This window comes from Danio rerio, chromosome 19 (assembly GCF_052040795.2).
Source record: "Danio rerio strain M-AB ecotype USA chromosome 19, GRCz13ab, whole genome shotgun sequence".
In the NCBI taxonomy this organism is placed as follows: domain Eukaryota; kingdom Metazoa; phylum Chordata; class Actinopteri; order Cypriniformes; family Danionidae; genus Danio; species Danio rerio.
This window is the reverse complement of record NC_141039.2, coordinates 26,668,964-26,687,500: the sequence shown is the minus strand read 5'-3', so window position 1 is coordinate 26,687,500 and position 18,537 is coordinate 26,668,964. Positions and strand designations below refer to the sequence as shown.

The following is an 18,537-nucleotide window of genomic DNA, read 5'->3' as shown; positions in this document are numbered from 1 at the left end:
AATAAATTGCATTCGAATTTGTGATGGCTGCATTCACACATTCCAAAGAACATGTTTGAAATTATCAAGTTGGAATTTAATGCATTAAGATCAGCACATTACTCTTTAAAATTATACCCAAAAAAATTAAATAAATAAATAAATAAAGGGAATGATTTCAAATTTTAGTAAATACATCAACAGTTAAGGTTTTTTAAAAAATAAAAGTGCATTTGTATAAGAAACTGAACTCTTCTCAGTGACACCTAAGTAGTATTCATGTAATTAATATTACATGTATTAATATATGTAATTAATATTGCATTATACTTAACTATAATTTTTAGCATACTTTTTACATCTGTAGTACACAAGTAAACATTCAACACAATTAAAAATCCACAAGGGGTCAAAACTGCACACAAAAAACTTCTTGCTCCCATAAGTGTTTTTCTAAAGATAGTTGTTTAAATGTAATCCTCTCTGATTAATGATCCACAAATAATGACTTGTTTTTTTTCTGATCAGCCTGTGAAGCAAAACTGATACTAAATATAGAAAAAAGGTGCCACACCTCTGACTTTTAGCCTGGAAATCAAACATGAACCCAAGACCACAAGTTTTTATTAACAACCAGGTTTAAACAATTCTTTATACTAAATGAATTTATTAAACAAAATAGATAAACTCAATAAATTCTTCAACATTTTAACATTGCATTTTTTTATATTTATATAGTGTTTCTTGTAATTGTTTTGTGAATAGAAATGGTGACAAGTCAACCCATCTAATGCAAAAGTATTTGCATAAGTATAATCGTCAGTAAGATCCGTTTTTTCATGAGGTTATTTCTTGTGACATAAAAATTCTAGAATAAAACTAATTTTGTAAATCAAAACTCTTATCCGTTGATGTTTGGGGTTAAATGTTTGCAGAAATAAACAAATGAATAAGTACTAAATGCTGTTAATGATGTGATAATAAAATGGGATTTGAAGATAATGAACCTATAAACATTGATTGTAGAATATAGAAATTATTACTCTCTTCTAGTGATTTGCTCTGGTTTTCTGTACAAGGTTTTCTTTTATGTAACCTGCCAATAAATAACTGATATATAACTAATAGAAGCTTTTGTTTAAAACACACACACACACACACACGCACACACACACACACACACACACACACACACACACACACACACACACACACATTTACAATTAGACAACACCAATTGTAATATATATATATATATATATATATATATATATATATATATATATATATATATATATATATATATATATATATATATATATATATATATATATACCTACACATGATAATACAAATCAATAATCTGATATATTTCTAGTGGTCTTTTACATAAATGTAAAACCAAACAATATTGATGATCACATTTAAACCTTTTTGCTAAGATTTCTTTATATAAATCCGTTAAAGAGCAGAGTCTTCATTGTTTTTTCCAAAATATGTGATCATAGGTTGCCATGTCTCATAACATTTTTGGACAGATCCTTTATTAAATAGATCATTTTAACCATTTCAAATATCATGAATCACACATCCACATTGAAGCTTTAGATGGAGCTGCTAATTTCCACTCAAGTAATATTCTTCTCACTAATAAAGTAGCAAAGGTGATAACATTTTTTTCCTTGTTTGTCAATGATATTTTGTGTTCTGGTACACCAAACTTTTATTTCTAAATTAAAGACATCATTTAGTGTTTTAAATATTTGTGTCTAATAGTCACTCAACTTTTGACAAGCCCAGACCATATGGAAAGTCAGCCTTGTCACATTTACATCAATCACACACCTCATGAGTATCAGGATATATTTTTGAGGGTCTACACTTTGTGTAGGCATAATGAATCATTTTAAATTGTATAAGACTGAGGCGTGTGCAGGAAGTGAATCCATTTACTCTACTCAGAGCCGCATTCATTATTTCATCAGGTATTTCAGTTCCAATGTCGTATACACTTTCCTTTAATTCTATAAATTAAAGCATCATTTGAAGACACAATAATCATGTATATTGCTGCAATTTGACATTTAAGAGCAGTAGGACACTGTAGAATATATCCAGCATTGAAGCTGGTGGCAGGTCAGGAAAAGTTGAGCTCTGATCTCAAATAAAGTGTCAAGCTTGAAATTAATAAAATAGATTGGAATGTGACAATTAGAATTTTATAGAGAGGTCAGGTCACTAAAATTAGTGAAGGTGTTGTCTAGAAGTAGTTGTCTAAATTTGGCCAACCATTCCTTCTGCCACAGAAAACATGTGAAATCTATTTAGGGAACAAATGGTTATTACATACAGGGCTTAGCATAGAAAAATCGGTTAGTTTTTTCTTCTGTCTTGGGACCATATCTTGAGTGTAGAGCATATAACAGGGTTTGAAGAATATTTAATGGGAGAAAATGGTAACTTCGTTGTTATCAATGTAGAAAGTGATGTAGAAGTATTTGCTTCAGTTTTACATCAATCAACCTCAGACATATTATTCCAACTAACAATCTTTTGGGGGTTAGCAGCCCAGTAGTAACTTATAAAATTAGGAAGCACTTAACCGGATCTGTGTCTTTCAAGAAGCTCCTCGCAGGTTCTAGGATTCTTCCTATTCCGTAAGAATGATAAAAAAGGGTTTATTTATTATGTGGAAAAAAGCTTTTGGGGAAAAAACTAAAAGGGACTACACAGCCTCATTTTGACTGCATTATTACAGTGCTGCAGTAATCAAGAACAACAAAAATTACACATGTTCATTATGCATTGTGTGTTGTTTATTTCTTTATAATGTACTTGGTAATATGTGGTTTCGCTAAAGATTTATACAGTATCTTGCATTCAATATTTCAACAGTTCTTCCTAGGGAAAGTGTAAATGAGTGTATATGACCATAATGAATATGAATTATTTAAGTGAAAAGATGAATTGATAACCTTGCAATTTGTAGGAGGGTTTTTTGGCGACCCCCATACTGTATCATAGTATCAGAACATACACATTTAAGAGAGCCCTGCCTTTTATTTTGAGCCTATATGAGACCAGTGGAAGTTGTAACAGATTAATGTGACTGTCGCATCTCTTTTGCATGAAGTTTAATTGATCTATATCTATTTTTGATAGCAGTTCTTGATGGCTAAAATAGGCTTAGGTTATAGCTCAGTTTAATGTTTAATCAATTTTAATGCCATTACTGCTTCATAAATCATTTAATTTGAAATCTTACTGAAATGTGACTGACTCCATTTGTAGCACATACAGATGTGTTATGCAATATATTCTTCTTTTTAATTTCAGAGGCCTTGTTTAAAAAAACAAAACAAAAAATAAACCTCTCATGAGAAATGTTTTTAAAATAAAGCATATCAACTATCCCTAGTCTGACTTCTGTTAAGCTGAAAAAGAAAATCGAAATTTTACAGACCCAAATCCCACTATCTGCAAATCTTAAATAGTAGAGAAATAAATACGTTTCCATCCACTGTTGAGTATAATACTTATATAACACATGGTAATGATGACAAGTCCACATTTATAATCCTTTAGAAGAGACCAGCATCTTCTGTCAGAAAAACTGCTTTACAATCTTGAACCTGTACAGCATCTGCTTCACCATGGCTCTGAAACAAAGACAACATTATTTGTCATATCTGTAGCCAAATTGGGTCAAATAAGCCCATATTTAAGCCAAATTTAAGTTTTGAAACAACCTCACATTTTTAGAGTGTGATGTCCCTGAAAAACACTGAAAAAAGATCTGTGTTTAGCCAAAGCTCAATGCTACGCCACTGCCTTAAAGCAGTTTCTGCTGTTTACATTTTATTATTTTGAATGTTAACAATGATGAATCATGTCAGAGGAGCACTATACGAAGTAATCTTTGTATTGTAAACTATGTGTGAACTATAACAATATAACTGGCATGTCAAGGGTGAGTTTTAATAGCTTAGCCACTCCCTGTACTTTTATTGCAGTTATACAATGTAAATGCACCAGGATATGAGTGTGTGGTGACATGATGTTTGGTATAAAAGGCCATCAGGGCCAGAAGTCTTTAAATGAATGTGTGGAATTTAATCACATAAAGTTTGACCATGTTAGCAAGCAAAACAGCCAATGAAATCACAGTGACTTGTGCTATATTTGCATATGTGATGCTGTAGTACATTGATATATAAATGGAATGTAAAAATGATGGTCAAAGCATCTTTACTTTCTATCACTACATAAAATTAGAGCCAAAATATCCCAACCTGGCCCAAGCTGTCATCATGATCTGGAGCCACAATCCTGGCCAAACCCAACCGCAAGAACACAATCATGACTGCATGCCTCTTTTTGTAACATTACATAATTTAAGGAGGAAAAAAGTGCAATTATATATTTATTTTGACTCACAACCTATTTGTTTCAATGAAGGAAGTTGTTGTTTTTTTAGAAAATGACAATTGATCAAAATAAAAAAAAATAATTTTATTTGTGTCAAACCTTTCTTTCGCTTCTGTAATATTTAGGTCTGGAGTCTGTGGAGGCCATATCATGGCTGTATTTATTTTATCAGCTGTTTTTTTCTCTTTTACAAATAATTCCACTGCAATAAAGTGTGATAAGGACAATTATCTTGCTAAAAACTAAAATCATTTCTAATGAGGTGATTTCTGGAAGGAGTTTCATAATGGGTTCAAACCTGTACCTTTCAGTATTCACAATCCCATCAATTTAAACAGTTTTGCCAACAGCACTGGCAGAAATGCACTCTCAAACCAGGACAGAGTCTTTAGACTGTTTCTGAAGGTTAAAAGCACTCATTCTTCCAACTCTCTCCAACGATTTCTTTTAAGCATCTTTAACAATTAGACCGAACTTTTTGTTTTGTCCCCCTATTAATCTAGGGTCGCCATAGCTGAATGAACTTATCCAGCATATGTTACGCAGCTGCAACCGATCCCTGGGAAACATCCATATGCACATTCACTATGCTACGGACAATGTAGCTTACCCAGTTCACCTATACTGCATGTTTTTGAAGCATGCACCCAGAGGAAACCCACACAAACATGGAGAGAACATGCAAACTCCACACAGAACACCAACTGACCCATGCGAGGGTCGAACCAGCGACCTTCTTGCTGTGAGGCGATTGTGCTACCCACTGCGCCACCATGCTGCTGTTTACACCATGCTGCACTATACACTCATATAAGCAATAAATATAAGCAACATTTTTAAGGAAGTTGTCCCATTTTAACATACCATCGAATGTTTTACTGTTTGTTGTGTACCTTCTAATTTATTTCTTTTTTCCATTTGACTTCTTTGCTCTAACTATACTAAATGCACAACACTGGATGTTATTGTACTATGACAAATATACCATGACATTATTGGCTACAATTGATTAGGCTATTTATATGTGACAACACTATTATTATTGCTTAGTGATGAAGAAAGAAAAGTGAAACACATAAAAAACATGATTCTTCTGCTATGTGGATTTAAAAAATATATACATATGATGTTGAGGGAAGAAAACATGTGCCAGGGTGTGGTTCAATCCACTGTGGCAACCCCTGATATAGCAGGGAATAAGTGAGTAAAGGAAAAACTAAAGGAAAGTGAGTGAGTTTATATAAGATATTGCTTTTCATTTAAAAAAATTCTTCCTAAAATGGATTGCTCATCAAAATTATAATAAAATTCTATCACCATTTATTCACCCTCAACTTGTTTCAAAACTATTTGAGTTTCTTTCCTCTGCTAAACACAAATTTATATAAATATATATATATATATATATATATATATATATATATATATATATATATATATATATATATATATATATATATATATATATATATATATATATATATATATATTACCGAGTGCCTTAGTGCCCCCCACCAGTGCCAATATACAGCCATATCACAGTGCTACGAGTGTGATATTGCGTTTATACAACTGTTTGACAGCATAATTGTTTATATAAAATCCAAATCAAACATGGAGAGTCTCAAAAACCCTTTTGTATAAGGAACTACTTTGTTCCGTGTTGGATTCAAATCATAAGCTGACAGTTAAACAGCAGAGCAAGTATCTTTTAAAGATTCTAACGACACTTTAGATCTGTAGTGTCTACTTGTTGCTGGCTGTATGTGGACGAAGTAATACACAAATGGTAAAGAGGCTGTACGGGTGCTGATATTATTTAAATATATCACGGCTATCAGCCAATCAGATTCGAGAACCAGATATATATATTGAATAATGCCAGAAACATATTGACATCCAGTGTGTTTTCCCTCACTACTAGATATTTATTAGTTTTGAACATATTTTAAAATATTTTTCCTCATATATGTGTATGCGTGTGTCTGTGTGTTCAGCAGAAAGAAAGAGACGCATAGAGGATTAAAACCATGCAAGGGTGAGTAATTGGTCATAAAATTAAAACTTTTGAGTGAACTATAACTTTTAAGTCCTACGCAACCCAACCCGCTTCGATCTGGTATTGAAACAGCGACCTTCTACATGAAAGTCAGTTGCTCTACCAAGGAGGCTAAAGACCATGGCCTCTAATGTCTGTCCCTAGAGCACGTTTTACAGGTCAGAGGAGTAAGGTTTACTTGCACAGCACCTACTTGCTGTTACATTAAAAGTAGTTTATGCGCTTTTGCTGAAACTCATTTCATTACAAGATTTCGACAAATTTTGACTATATATATATATATATATATATATATATATATATATATATATATATATATATATATATATCATGACTTAACACAAAACAAGCAATTTGGAAAATGAATAGATTAATTTACTGTTAAGATGCATAAAATATTGTTAAAAATCTTTATGTGCCTATTTTGTTATATTGTTGATTAAAGAAAACAATTAACATTTACACAACATCAAATAATTACACTACACTTAAAACATGAGTTGAGTTTAAAGCAATATAACCTTTCCCAGCGATCACTATGAATCATTGCCTTTCATGATTTGACACTGCAGGAACATTTTAATCATATGTAAATGAACTGAATACATTGTGTTTAATCCTAATTGAATGGTAGCTTTATAAAATATGTTTACTATAGCATTAGATCCAATCTTTGTGTTATGACATTATGCAAGCATTAGGGTCAGAATGGTAAACAGACTGGTGAATGGAGGGCTTCAGTGCATGTTAACTAACCCAGTTTATGTATTTAATCAGCATTGTGATGTTGCTGCGCCATTGTTCAAATTGAATAGATCTAGTCTACGTCAGCTATGCAAGTACCTGTAAGACTCCATCATAGGCAAACCTATTAGTCCTTTTGAATATAAACCTTGGTTTTCTAGATGAGCTTGGGAAAATTTTTGCTTTAATAAAAATGTTATTTAAAAGGTTATCCATCATCATCATCATCATCATGATACAAGTATTTTCCTAAAAATATTTTAATAATATTAAAAGTAAAAAAAATTTTTTTTTTTTTTTTGACAAATGCAAACTTTATTTTAAGCCCAAAAATGAATTAAATAAAATGTGCATAATTGTAAAAATTATTTTATGTCCACTTAACAGTTCCAAGTTACAATGGGTTTACTCACTTTTTTAAGTGGTCAACTATTTAATTTTAAGGCAATAGGTTTACTTACTTTTTACAGTAACTAATCCCTTTTTACAGTGTACATAATGATCTCAATGCTTAAGTACAATAGCACATATATAATGTGTAACTAATGATTGCCAATAATGATTAAGCATTCATATATACCTCTCCTATCATCTCTGTGGGTTCATCATGTAGATCCCATTTTGGTTGCCATGTTGAATGCCTGGTTCTCCCTGTTCAAGAAGCAATGTAGTAAATGTTTACATTATTCAGTTGTAAAAGAATCAAGCATCTTATATATTGATAATAATGAATTTAAATCTCAGTCAAGATGCCTTTGGATTCTTAAATAGTATCTGGATGCAGCCTTTATGATGCAAGCTGAGATTGCATCACTCTGAGATGCAATGTCAGACACAATACACTCAATGGAGCTAATGATGTCACTGTGAGGGGTATGGATAGGTGAGCTCATTAAAAAGCATTGGATGCAGCTCAAATTACATCTGCACCAAGTCTGCAGCCAGACCACTCTAATACATGAATTATTAATTTAAAAAATTTTGATAAAAACAAAAAGTTCTTTAAATTTGAAAATCTGAATCATAGAATGAGTCCGAATAGATGTAAAATATTTTTTAAATGCTAATTTTATAAATTCCCAAGAGTTATATAGTTGAGTTTCACAATTTTTGAATCCATTCAGCCAATCTCGGTGTCTGGCAAGAGCTCTTTTAGCTTAGCTTAGCATAAATAATTAAATTGAATTAGACCATTATCATCTCACTCAAAATCACCATAGAGTTTCTATAATATTCATATTTAAAGCTTAACTCTTATGTAGTTTTAATTGTACTATAACCAACAGAAAATGAAAACTAAACTTACATCATAATATTCATTGAACTTTGCTGCAGTACCATTGTTGCAGCAGGCACAATGATATTATGCATTACCTGAAAAAAGTCAGCAACTACTGTATGTAACATCCAATTTACAAACTTCCTGAATAAATGGGTGGTCAAATTATGTTGATGGAAGTTAGACGATTTCCCAGCCTGATCTCATGAGGAATGTAACTATTTTACATTTTGTCAGTTTAGTGGCTAAATCGTACCAATTCGTATAAGTTCAGTCGTATAAAAATGTATGACCCTTAAAGCCATCATTGTGTATAAGCAAACCATACTAAATTGTACGAATGAGATTGTAGAAATTCATACAAATTAGCCACTAAATCAAAAAGTTATGAATTGTAATCCAATCTAATCTGATTCAATTATCTGCCCTAAACTATAAGCTAAAAGTGCTCCTGCCAGACATTGATTGGCTTAATTAATTCAAAAATATTCTGCTGTTTATATCTAGGGAAGTTGTGAAATAAGTCTATTTTCAAATAAAGGGGAGTGTTTCTTTAACTGGACTTAAAATCAATCAAGTGTTGAGTGATAGTGATGATCTTACAAAAGTCGGGTAGTTTGGGTTCCTCTCAGGTGTGTGTGACATGTATGTGGGATTAGCAAGATGCTCTTTGAATGATGTTCTCTCATAAGGTGTTACAGTTGTTGGTGTTGGTGTTTCTTCCTTTTTCTCTTTTCTCCTACAACACCAACAACAGCATATCTGGAAAGATGAAAATGAGATTATGGTAAACAATATCACCACTTCTTCTGTCATCACATTACCAAGCTTTTAAAAAGAAAACTTGTTCATTACAGTGGATAGTTCACCCACAAATGAAAATTTACTCACCATTTACTCATTTGTTCTGAACCTTTATAAGTCTATTTCTTTCTTCTGTTGAGCCATGTTGGACACTGTTAGCTATTAATATCCATAATACGAACTCAAAGGCTACATTCCTTAAAATATCTTCTTTTGTGTTCAACAGAAGAAATAAAATAGGTTGGAAACCACTTGAGGGTGAATAAACTTGAAGTAAATTTTAATTTGTGTGTCAACTATTCTTTTAAATCCTAACAAAGTGTGATGTTTTCAGAATGTAACAGTTTATGTTTATTATATATGTAATTACTTTTTAGTAAAAAGTACATGAATTAAATTATATATTAACTCTTTTGCTCTGTGATATATGGTTGAAGTGTGCTGACATTTATGGAAAACTTTTATTTTAATGTCATTTCTTGTATTGAAACATGTTATATTGTTTATTTAAATATTTCTATTTATTGTAGATTTAAAAAGGAATAACACACTACCATTAAAATTATTATCAATGGCAGTACATGTGCTTCAATTGGTTAGTTAGCACACCAGATTAAGTGTAATTCTGTAAAGTATGGCAAAACTTTATGCCACATTTGTGTTTTGTTTTAGTTGTACTTTGATGGTTTGCTTAATTAGGTCAATAGTTCATTTTCTTGCTTATTAATTACTTCAATACGTCACATCAGTTTCTGCTAAGTAAACTTGTCTTCCTTTGAAATTACTAATTACTGAGTTTAGACTGTTTTATAAATGTAGCTGTTAAAAGTGTGGTTAATCTGATTCTTCTTTGTATTATCCTGTAAAAAATGTTAAACTACACAAAAGTCTGGCATACATTAAAACAATTATTTTATGTTATTATTAAAATATTTCATTATTATTCAATTCTCATTTATTTCATTTTGACATTATCTGTAAGTACAGGTTCATTAAAACATCTCATTTTAAAAACTGAAATACACTACAAGCTTAATCAATGCAATTAAGTGCATTTTGTGAAACCTGTGAGTTTACGAAGTGAAATGTCAGTGTAATTACCAGAACTAAGATGATGATGAGAAGCACTATGCAGATGCATGCTAACACTAGCAATGCAATGGCCCAACCAGGAAGCCAAAAAGTGCCACTTCCTGAGTAGAAACTTGCTGAACCCGAAGTAGTTGTGGATGGTTGAAATAGCCATTTAGGTGTGACAGTTTCTGCATTGTGAAATAAACACATTTAAGAATTTTCTGATGATATTTGTTTCATCAACACTTGTTTGAATAGTTTGAAGGGGAGCATCAAAATAAAGTTTTGCGTAAGGTTTTAGAAGTACTTCATAAAAAGGTTCATGTACACACAGAATATGTGCTATAATTATCACATTATATCATTTACTCCACTCTATTTGTTACAAACATGCATATTTTTTTTTCTTTTAGACACAAAAGATAATATTTTAAAAAATCATGGACTTCTATAATATTTGTTTTTCCTAAGGATGTCATTGGTTTCCAGCTTTCTTTAAAATATTTTAGTTTATGTTAAGAACCTGAGGAGGGGAACAGAAATGATATAATGGAATTAATCCACTTATGGGAATTTCGTTCAGAAAGCCAATCATCTGAAAGAGTATGTAAACGGGCCAATGAAATGCCAAATGAATTGGCAGCGTCAGCTTGCGCACCTGATGCTTGTTGCAATCAATTTAGCATAAAAGCATAGTGAAAGCAGGATGAGGCATCCTTTTTAAGCTGAAGAGACTGATACCTACAGCTAAGGGAGTCATTATGGTGATGCAGCATAGCATTTCCATTTCTCTTCTCAGGGAACGAGGGTTACTTTAGTAACCAGAGCGTTGCCCGTTGGATGGGGAACTTCAAAGCTATAGTGGAATTAATCAACTTATGGCAAATGTCTGAAAAATACCATGATGACTGAACCTTACCTCCGCTTCCGATAAAAGGTTTGCCAGGCAAACGTGAGCGCACCTGCATCATAAAGAGGTGCGGCCTTCCTACATCTTCCCTGGCCCTTACCTATCCCACTTAAAAGAAGATTTATGGATTTAAATATATATTTTTGGTAACCGCAAGCGTCTAGAAAATTTCTAAGAATTTAAACAGATAGTACATTGGGAAAGCATGCAGTCCCAAAGGGGAGGACCCTGCGGAGGCCACCTGCTACCCAAATGGGGAGATATGATGGCAGAGTATATGGACTAGACCTGAGAAGTGGGAGTACGCATATAATAAGATTGTTAGCGGAGAGGGAAGACAAGGGTCCACCTGCACCGTGGCTGAATAAGCATATGGCATCGCCTAGTGGGGATCACGTATAGCTGGCACCTATACCCAAAAATGCGGGCTGACCAGAGGGCAGACGTACAACGTAATGGGCCAGCGAGTGGCTCCTCCGCTAAATCAGTGCTGGGGGCCTCGGAGGAATCTGCAGGGCTCACCTAAGAGGGGAACTTTACTGACAAAGTAAACACATATCTCTGTGTTAGGGAGAATGGCGCAGCAAGCATGTTTCGTCACCTTAACCGAGTTGTTTCCTCAATCACCAAGGGTTACCTAATACCCTTGAGGAAACCGGCTTAACTCGCAATTATAAAACCTTGCAAATGTATTAGGTGTCGCCCAGCCTGCAGCTCTACAGATGTCTGTTAGAAAGGTGCCGCGTGCACGCGCTCAAGAGGATGTGATCCTCCGAGTGGAGTGCGCATGCACTCCTGGGGGACACGGCTTGCCCTGGCTCTGGTAAGCGAGGGAGATGGCATCTACTATCCAGTGGGCCAACCTCTGTTTCGAAACGCACGTTCCTGCTGCCGACCGTCATAACAGACGAAGAGCTGCTTAGATGATCTAAAACTCTGAATGCCTCCAGGTCCCTGACCCTCTTAATCGATGCCAATGCAACCAGCAGAGCTGTCTTCAGGGACAGAAATCTTAAAGAGACTGAGTCGAGTGGTTCGAAGGTATCTGTACACAGGCTCATGAGAACGAGGGCGAGATCCCAAGACATGAGAGGGGGGCATGAAAGGGGGCCGGGTGGATAAATTCGCCCAGCGCCTCTGAGGAACTGGATGATGAGGTTATGCCTTCCCACGGTGCTGCTAGCCACCGCGTCATGATGAGCAGATATGGCAGCCACGTAACCTTGAGTGAGGAGGGCGACAGCCTGCTCTCCAGCTTCTCTTGGAGGAAAGAAAGCACAACGCTGATCTGGGGTTTTCGGGAGTCTTCTTTGCGAGAGACGCACCATTCAGTGAATAGACTCCACTTCAGGGCGTATAGGCGCGCCTCGTGGAGGGGGCTCTAGCGTGAGTGATGGTATTAACCACTGCAATCAGTAGGTTATCTAAGTCTTCCTTGCGTCTGAGGACCACATGTGGAGGTTCCAAAGATCGGGGTGAGGGTGCCAGATGGTGCCCTGTCCCTGAGAGAGTAGGTCCGTCGCGAGGAGGGAGAGCTCTGACATCCATGTCCGGTTGGGCCAGTGGGGTGCAACTAGCAAGACCTGCTCCTCGTCCTCCCTGACCTTTCACAGTAACTGCATGAGCAGGCTCACTGGGGGAAATGCATATTTGAGGGACAGAAAACACATGCTGCTGCTCTAGCACTAAAAAAATCGGTGGAGAGCAAGGAACAGTGCCACCAGCTTTTTACAATTGAAATGCCAATGCAACTGGATTTCTTTTGCTGTCGAACTCTCTCAGACAGTTCAGCATTTGCTGAGCACGCTCTTCAGAGAGGCGCGCTGTCATGGTGACCGAGTCCAGCTCCAGCGTGAGAAAAGAGATCCTCTGCACGGGGGAGAGTTTGCTCTTTTCTCGGGTGACCCAACAGGTGGAAGTGCCGATGCACCTTGTCTCTGTGCAAAATCAATTGCTCTCGAAAGTGGGCTAAAATCAGCCTGTTGTCAAGATAATTGAGTATGCAGATGCCCGCAAGTCGAAGGGACACTAAGGCACCGTCCGCAACCTTATGGCGAAGACCCCTGGAGACAGAGAGAGCCCGAAGGGAAGGACTTTGTATTTGTACAATTCATACAATTCAGATAATTGGCTTTCTGAACAAAATTCCCATAAGTGGATTAATTCCACTATAGCTTTGGAGTTCCGCATCCGAAGGAGAACACATTATTTCCAGAAAGCTTTAATTGAACTCAGCTGAATAAAATAATTTATAAAACCATGAAGCAGGATTGCAATACATAATACATAATTGTTAGAATAATGGATTTTAATGGACACTAGATTTATGATGAATACTCACCATTGGTGTATTGTCCGTTGATGATCATACCATTTGGTAGAGTCTTATTTTCTATGGCGTTCAGGAACAAATGCTTGATGACAACATTATTTATAAAAATTGTCTGGAACTGGATGGTACAATTTGCAATCACAGACCCCTTACTGAAATCAAGCAGAAACAGCATTTTGTGAATTGATTTTTACATATTACGCAGGAACATTGCCATAGTAAAAAAAGAAGCTAACATTAGCATACAGTTGTTTTCTGAGCAAGATTTAATTTTCTGATAAATATAAAATAAATGTTTGGTCCCACTTTATATTAAGTGGCCTTAAAATATGTACATGCATAAAAAAGAATAAGTACAATGCACTTATTGTGTTCATAATGTATTACAGAACACTGTCTTGTGCTCTCGAGATGGGATATGGTTATGGTTAGGGACAGGTTTGGTGGTATGTGTAGGTTTAGAAGTGGGTTACGTGTAAGGGATGGTCAAAAATGTAATTACAAAGGTAATTACAGAAATTAGTTACAGATGAAATTGCATGCAGGTATTAATCAATCATATAAGTACAATGTAAAAACATGTATTTAGACAATAAGTACATTGTATCAAGTGTTTAATTTCAGTGCAATCAGGCCACCTAATATAGAGTGGATTTTTTTTTAAATGTTGAAAACCGATAGCATTTGACATCCATAGTAGTAAACAAAATTACTTTGTAAGTCAATGGCTGCCAGTTTTCAACATTCAATGTTCAAAACTGAAAAAAGGTTTGAAGAATGAGTAAATCGTGATCACTTTCTTAGTCACTTTCTACTTTTAACTTAGTTTAGAGTAAATGGTGAGTAAAGTTTACATTTTTTGAATAAAATTTCGCACAAAGTACAATTAGGTCACCATTTTACATTTTATTATCTGCAAATACAATTTTTAATTTATTATTATTAGTTGTATGAATAGTAATTATCCAAAGTCATTCAAGACCAACTGACAAAATAATAATCAGTTGAGGTTTACCTGAAATGCATACTATTCACTCCTCTGTAGCTGTCTTTTGTAGAACAGGTGGGGCAGTTGAAAGCCATGTCCAACTGTAAAGGTCAAACAGGATCAGGTAAACAACTACTGACATTACACTGCTGTAATCTGTAGAAATAGTTTTGACATTCATTAATAGATCAAAGCAAAAACTTACAACATTAGTCACTTCTGTGTACATGTTCTTGTAGTACAGTGAGGCCGTGTTGAGGAGCGAGTCATTGAAGATGCGGTTGTTGATCTCCATGCAAAGGGAAAAGGAGTAGAGCGGTGTGGGGTAAACCTGAGCTTCTGACTGAAGCCCCTGGATGATGTTCAAGATGCTCAGGTTCTGGGCACCTGTACAAACACCACATGTTTAATTGCTGTCTTATCTACTATTTGGTAACTCAGAATTCATTTTTTACAGGATTAATGCATTTCATTTGTATCATAAAAATGAGATCTCTTCCAATGTTACGTCGCAGGACATATTTGTTTTTGTTTTGTATTTACTTTCTTCCAACCTTTCTCTGTTCTATAGGAGATAATGACCATCACCTGTTGCCAATGATGAACTGCTCACTAATTAGAGGATGAGAAGAGCAGTAGACATTTAAGCAGCATGTCTCCTCTAGAACAGCGTGTTTTGTGTGTTTGGAGGCTCTTTTGTGAGGCTTTACATTTTTTATTTGATCCTTTAAGGCATTGTCTGTTGATTAAGCTTTAATTTGTTTAAGTTCCGATGGGCTGTTCTCAATCTTATGTAGTTTTCGCCTAAGAAACTCTTTTTGGTTGTGAATTTTCTTTTGATTTTTCAATACTACTTTATTGACTCTTTACTTTGTTTTACTAATTTGGCATTATGTTAGTAAAGAGGGGGTGCCATTTTTCTTTTTGTAATTGTTTTCTCTTGTTTATGTTCGTAAGGGAGTGGGGGTATTTTTCTTTTCTTTTATAGATTTAATTATTTTCTTTCTATAAGTTAGAAAACTTTTTGTTTGTTGTTTTGGCTTGAATCCTTCTTAAAGTTTTGTTGGAAACCCTCCCTTAATCATTGAATAAATCTTTTGTTATTCTTTATTCAATTTGCATTGTAAGTTATCCTCTTTGGGTAATTTCTTTTGTTTAGTCTATTGCGAGGTTGCTCATGGGAATTCATTGCTATCGCTGACACACACACACACAAACTCCACTAACAATCTAGATAAATCGCAAAGCCTTTCAACCCCAAAAAACATTACATAAAAAAATAATAATAATTCAAACTATTAATAAAAACTACTGAATCAATTATAACAACACTTTTTTGACTTTATTTACATTTAAAATTTAGAAATTTCTTTCAAATGACATTTTGTTAGGTTATTTACAGTTTAAGAAGTGTTTCGTAAACGGTTTGTTGACAATAATCTTACAGTACAGTGCTGGATTATTATTTCTGGATGTCTATTAATTTAAATGTTTATTCAAATGTATACATATGTTTTTAAATTAGACATTTAAACAAAATAAAATATCATACTTTTTTTTTTCTTTTAACAAAAATTCTTCACTTTTGTTTGAATAAAAATATTTATTCCTTTAAATGAGATGTTGAAAAACTCTATTTAAATTTATAAAAAAATGTTACATCCTTTTTTACCACATACAGTCTGTGACAGGTTATTCTTAATCTCCTATGAAAGGCAACATAAGAATTATTGCCACAGTATTTCTACAATCTAAAAGTGTAAAATAAGACAGTGAGTTTACTCTTTTTTAATGAGTTGTCTCATTATTTATTCATTATTGATCTTTTCCAGCATTTTTGATTTTCTGATATTTTCTATTTATTTATTTTTTATTCATTTAACCTATTACAATGTGACAGGTAAGCATCTTTTTATAATTTATGAAACAATAAATTATTCAAAAATTTCTACAATCCACCCGTGTAAAATTAGGGAAAAAAAAGAGTAAAAAAAGAGTTTCCTAACAGTTTGTTCACACACTGTCAGTGTTTTACATGGATATTTGATTGAAGACAAAAGTTGTAATGTACCTGTTGCAGAAAAAAGCAGAAAGCACAATGCTGCTCCAGTGTAATGCAATCCAATGACCTTCATCCTGAAGAAACTGAATTTCATTCACTGAATGATGAAGTTATTCCTCAGATTGAGCAGCGTCAATAATAGACTATCTTGTGTCGAGTGATCTGGAAGCAAATGAAGTAAAATATTTTATTTGCACAGCTTTTATTCAGGGGCAGACCTTCAGTTGTCCATCAAATGTGGATGAAGGCGTGGCTTTATGGGACCTAAAGTTAGTAACGTGTGATGAATCACCTTAATCTTTTTGTTTCACTTCATCCTTTTTCATTGTTATTCCACAAGAAACAACATGGATTGTTTGACCTGCACGCACTATACTGAGAATTCTGCTTGCGTCAAAGTGCTATGACTAGGCTGTGTTTGACCAGGGGTTAAAGCATCTACAATAGTTTGCTGCACCTTTACCAGATGGATACGCATGTTACTTCACTGCACAGGATGTGTTCTTATGGAAACACAGCAAACAATAGGATACTGGTTTTTAAGGGAGTTTTACTGACACAAAAAGTTCTGGTATGGTACAAATCTGTTGTGGAGACATGATTAAAGATTTAACTTATTTTGAAAATGTTTAGTAAAAACTAAAATTACAAACAATATTACTTAATATATATATATTTAAAAAATTTTATGTAAATTTGCTTATGTGTACCATCATGTCAAAAGCTAAAAAAGAATACGGGAATGTAAAATACCAAACCAAAAGTATCAACTGAGGATTGTTTTTATGTTCCACACTACACCTGTTGGAAACAGGATTTGTTGCAATCTTGGAAGAAATGTCAAATAATGTGTGCTGACTGGTTGATTGAACTGACCCAGAGTTTACAAGTTTGACGTTTGGACATTAAAAGAGAAGGTGGATTGGCTCCACAAGCCCGTAGCCAGCCTGGTAAAAGGAGTAGTTCTTTTTTTCTCAAAAAGTGGACCTTTTTAATACGCCTCTGTTTCTTTTTAACTATGAGATTTAAATACTGCATTTTAGTGACATTTTTACTAATAAAACAATGTATTAAAAATATTTCCTAAAAATTGCAATTAAAAAAAATTAAAACAAGACTAGTTTTTAAAATACAAATGTATTACATGATATATCATTAGGAAAAAATAGCAATCTGTTAAAGTTTTAAAGGAAAAAAAAACTGTAGCCTACTATCATTTATTAGACAAAAAAAAACAAACTGGCCAGCACATTCAACTGTCCTTAGTCACAATTTGGCCATTTCAATAAAAAATAATAATTAAAAAATAGTAATAATAATAATAATAATACAATAATAATAATTCTTCAGAAGTTTTCTAGCCTCTTTGGTTAAAAAAAAAAATTACATTTGAAAATTCCTGGATATCAACAATAGCCAAAATATATTCAAAGTAATTTAATATGGTCCGCTTCTGGTGCTACACACCTTTTTATTGCTCTTTTTTATTTCAGGAATAAGATCCAAGATTTAGATTTAGTTACCTGTAAAATGTTTTCTCTTTTAAAGAACAACACAGTAGTGAAAGAAGACTTCTCTTACATCAGATTATAGTCCCACCGAAGCAACAGCCGACAGACGAATAATTTGTTCTTAAAGCCTTATTCGATGGATTATTTTCATATATCATAGCAGTCAAAATAGGAGAAATTAGTTCATATTTGGGAAAAATTCTGGACCTTTGTCAGTGTGGGTGGGTCTTTCAAACCCCGCCCAACCCCCCTGGCCACAGGTCTGAAAAGTTAGAACAGGTTTTATTTCCAGCTCATAATTTATTTGTTTATATTCATTTTGTCCAAAAAAAGTATTATACCTGTCCAGTTTCATCGGATTTATATC

The 18,537-nt window shown here is 34.0% G+C and overlaps 1 protein-coding gene across 1 annotated transcript; it reads right to left on the bottom strand.

The window, feature by feature from the left end:
* Nucleotides 1-2,773: 2,773 nt before the first annotated feature.
* On the bottom strand, nucleotides 2,774-16,821 carry si:dkeyp-92c9.4. The gene is made up of 8 exons (XM_087295801.1): nucleotides 16,669-16,821; nucleotides 14,803-14,984; nucleotides 14,625-14,698; nucleotides 13,619-13,761; nucleotides 10,395-10,555; nucleotides 9,093-9,251; nucleotides 7,791-7,861; nucleotides 2,774-3,638 (listed from the first exon to the last, which is right to left on the bottom strand). The coding sequence occupies exons 1-7, from the start codon at nucleotides 16,751-16,753 to the stop codon at nucleotides 7,799-7,801; spliced, it is 867 nt and encodes a 288-aa protein (XP_087151927.1). The 5' UTR covers nucleotides 16,754-16,821; the 3' UTR covers nucleotides 2,774-3,638; nucleotides 7,791-7,798.
* Nucleotides 16,822-18,537: the final 1,716 nt, after the last annotated feature.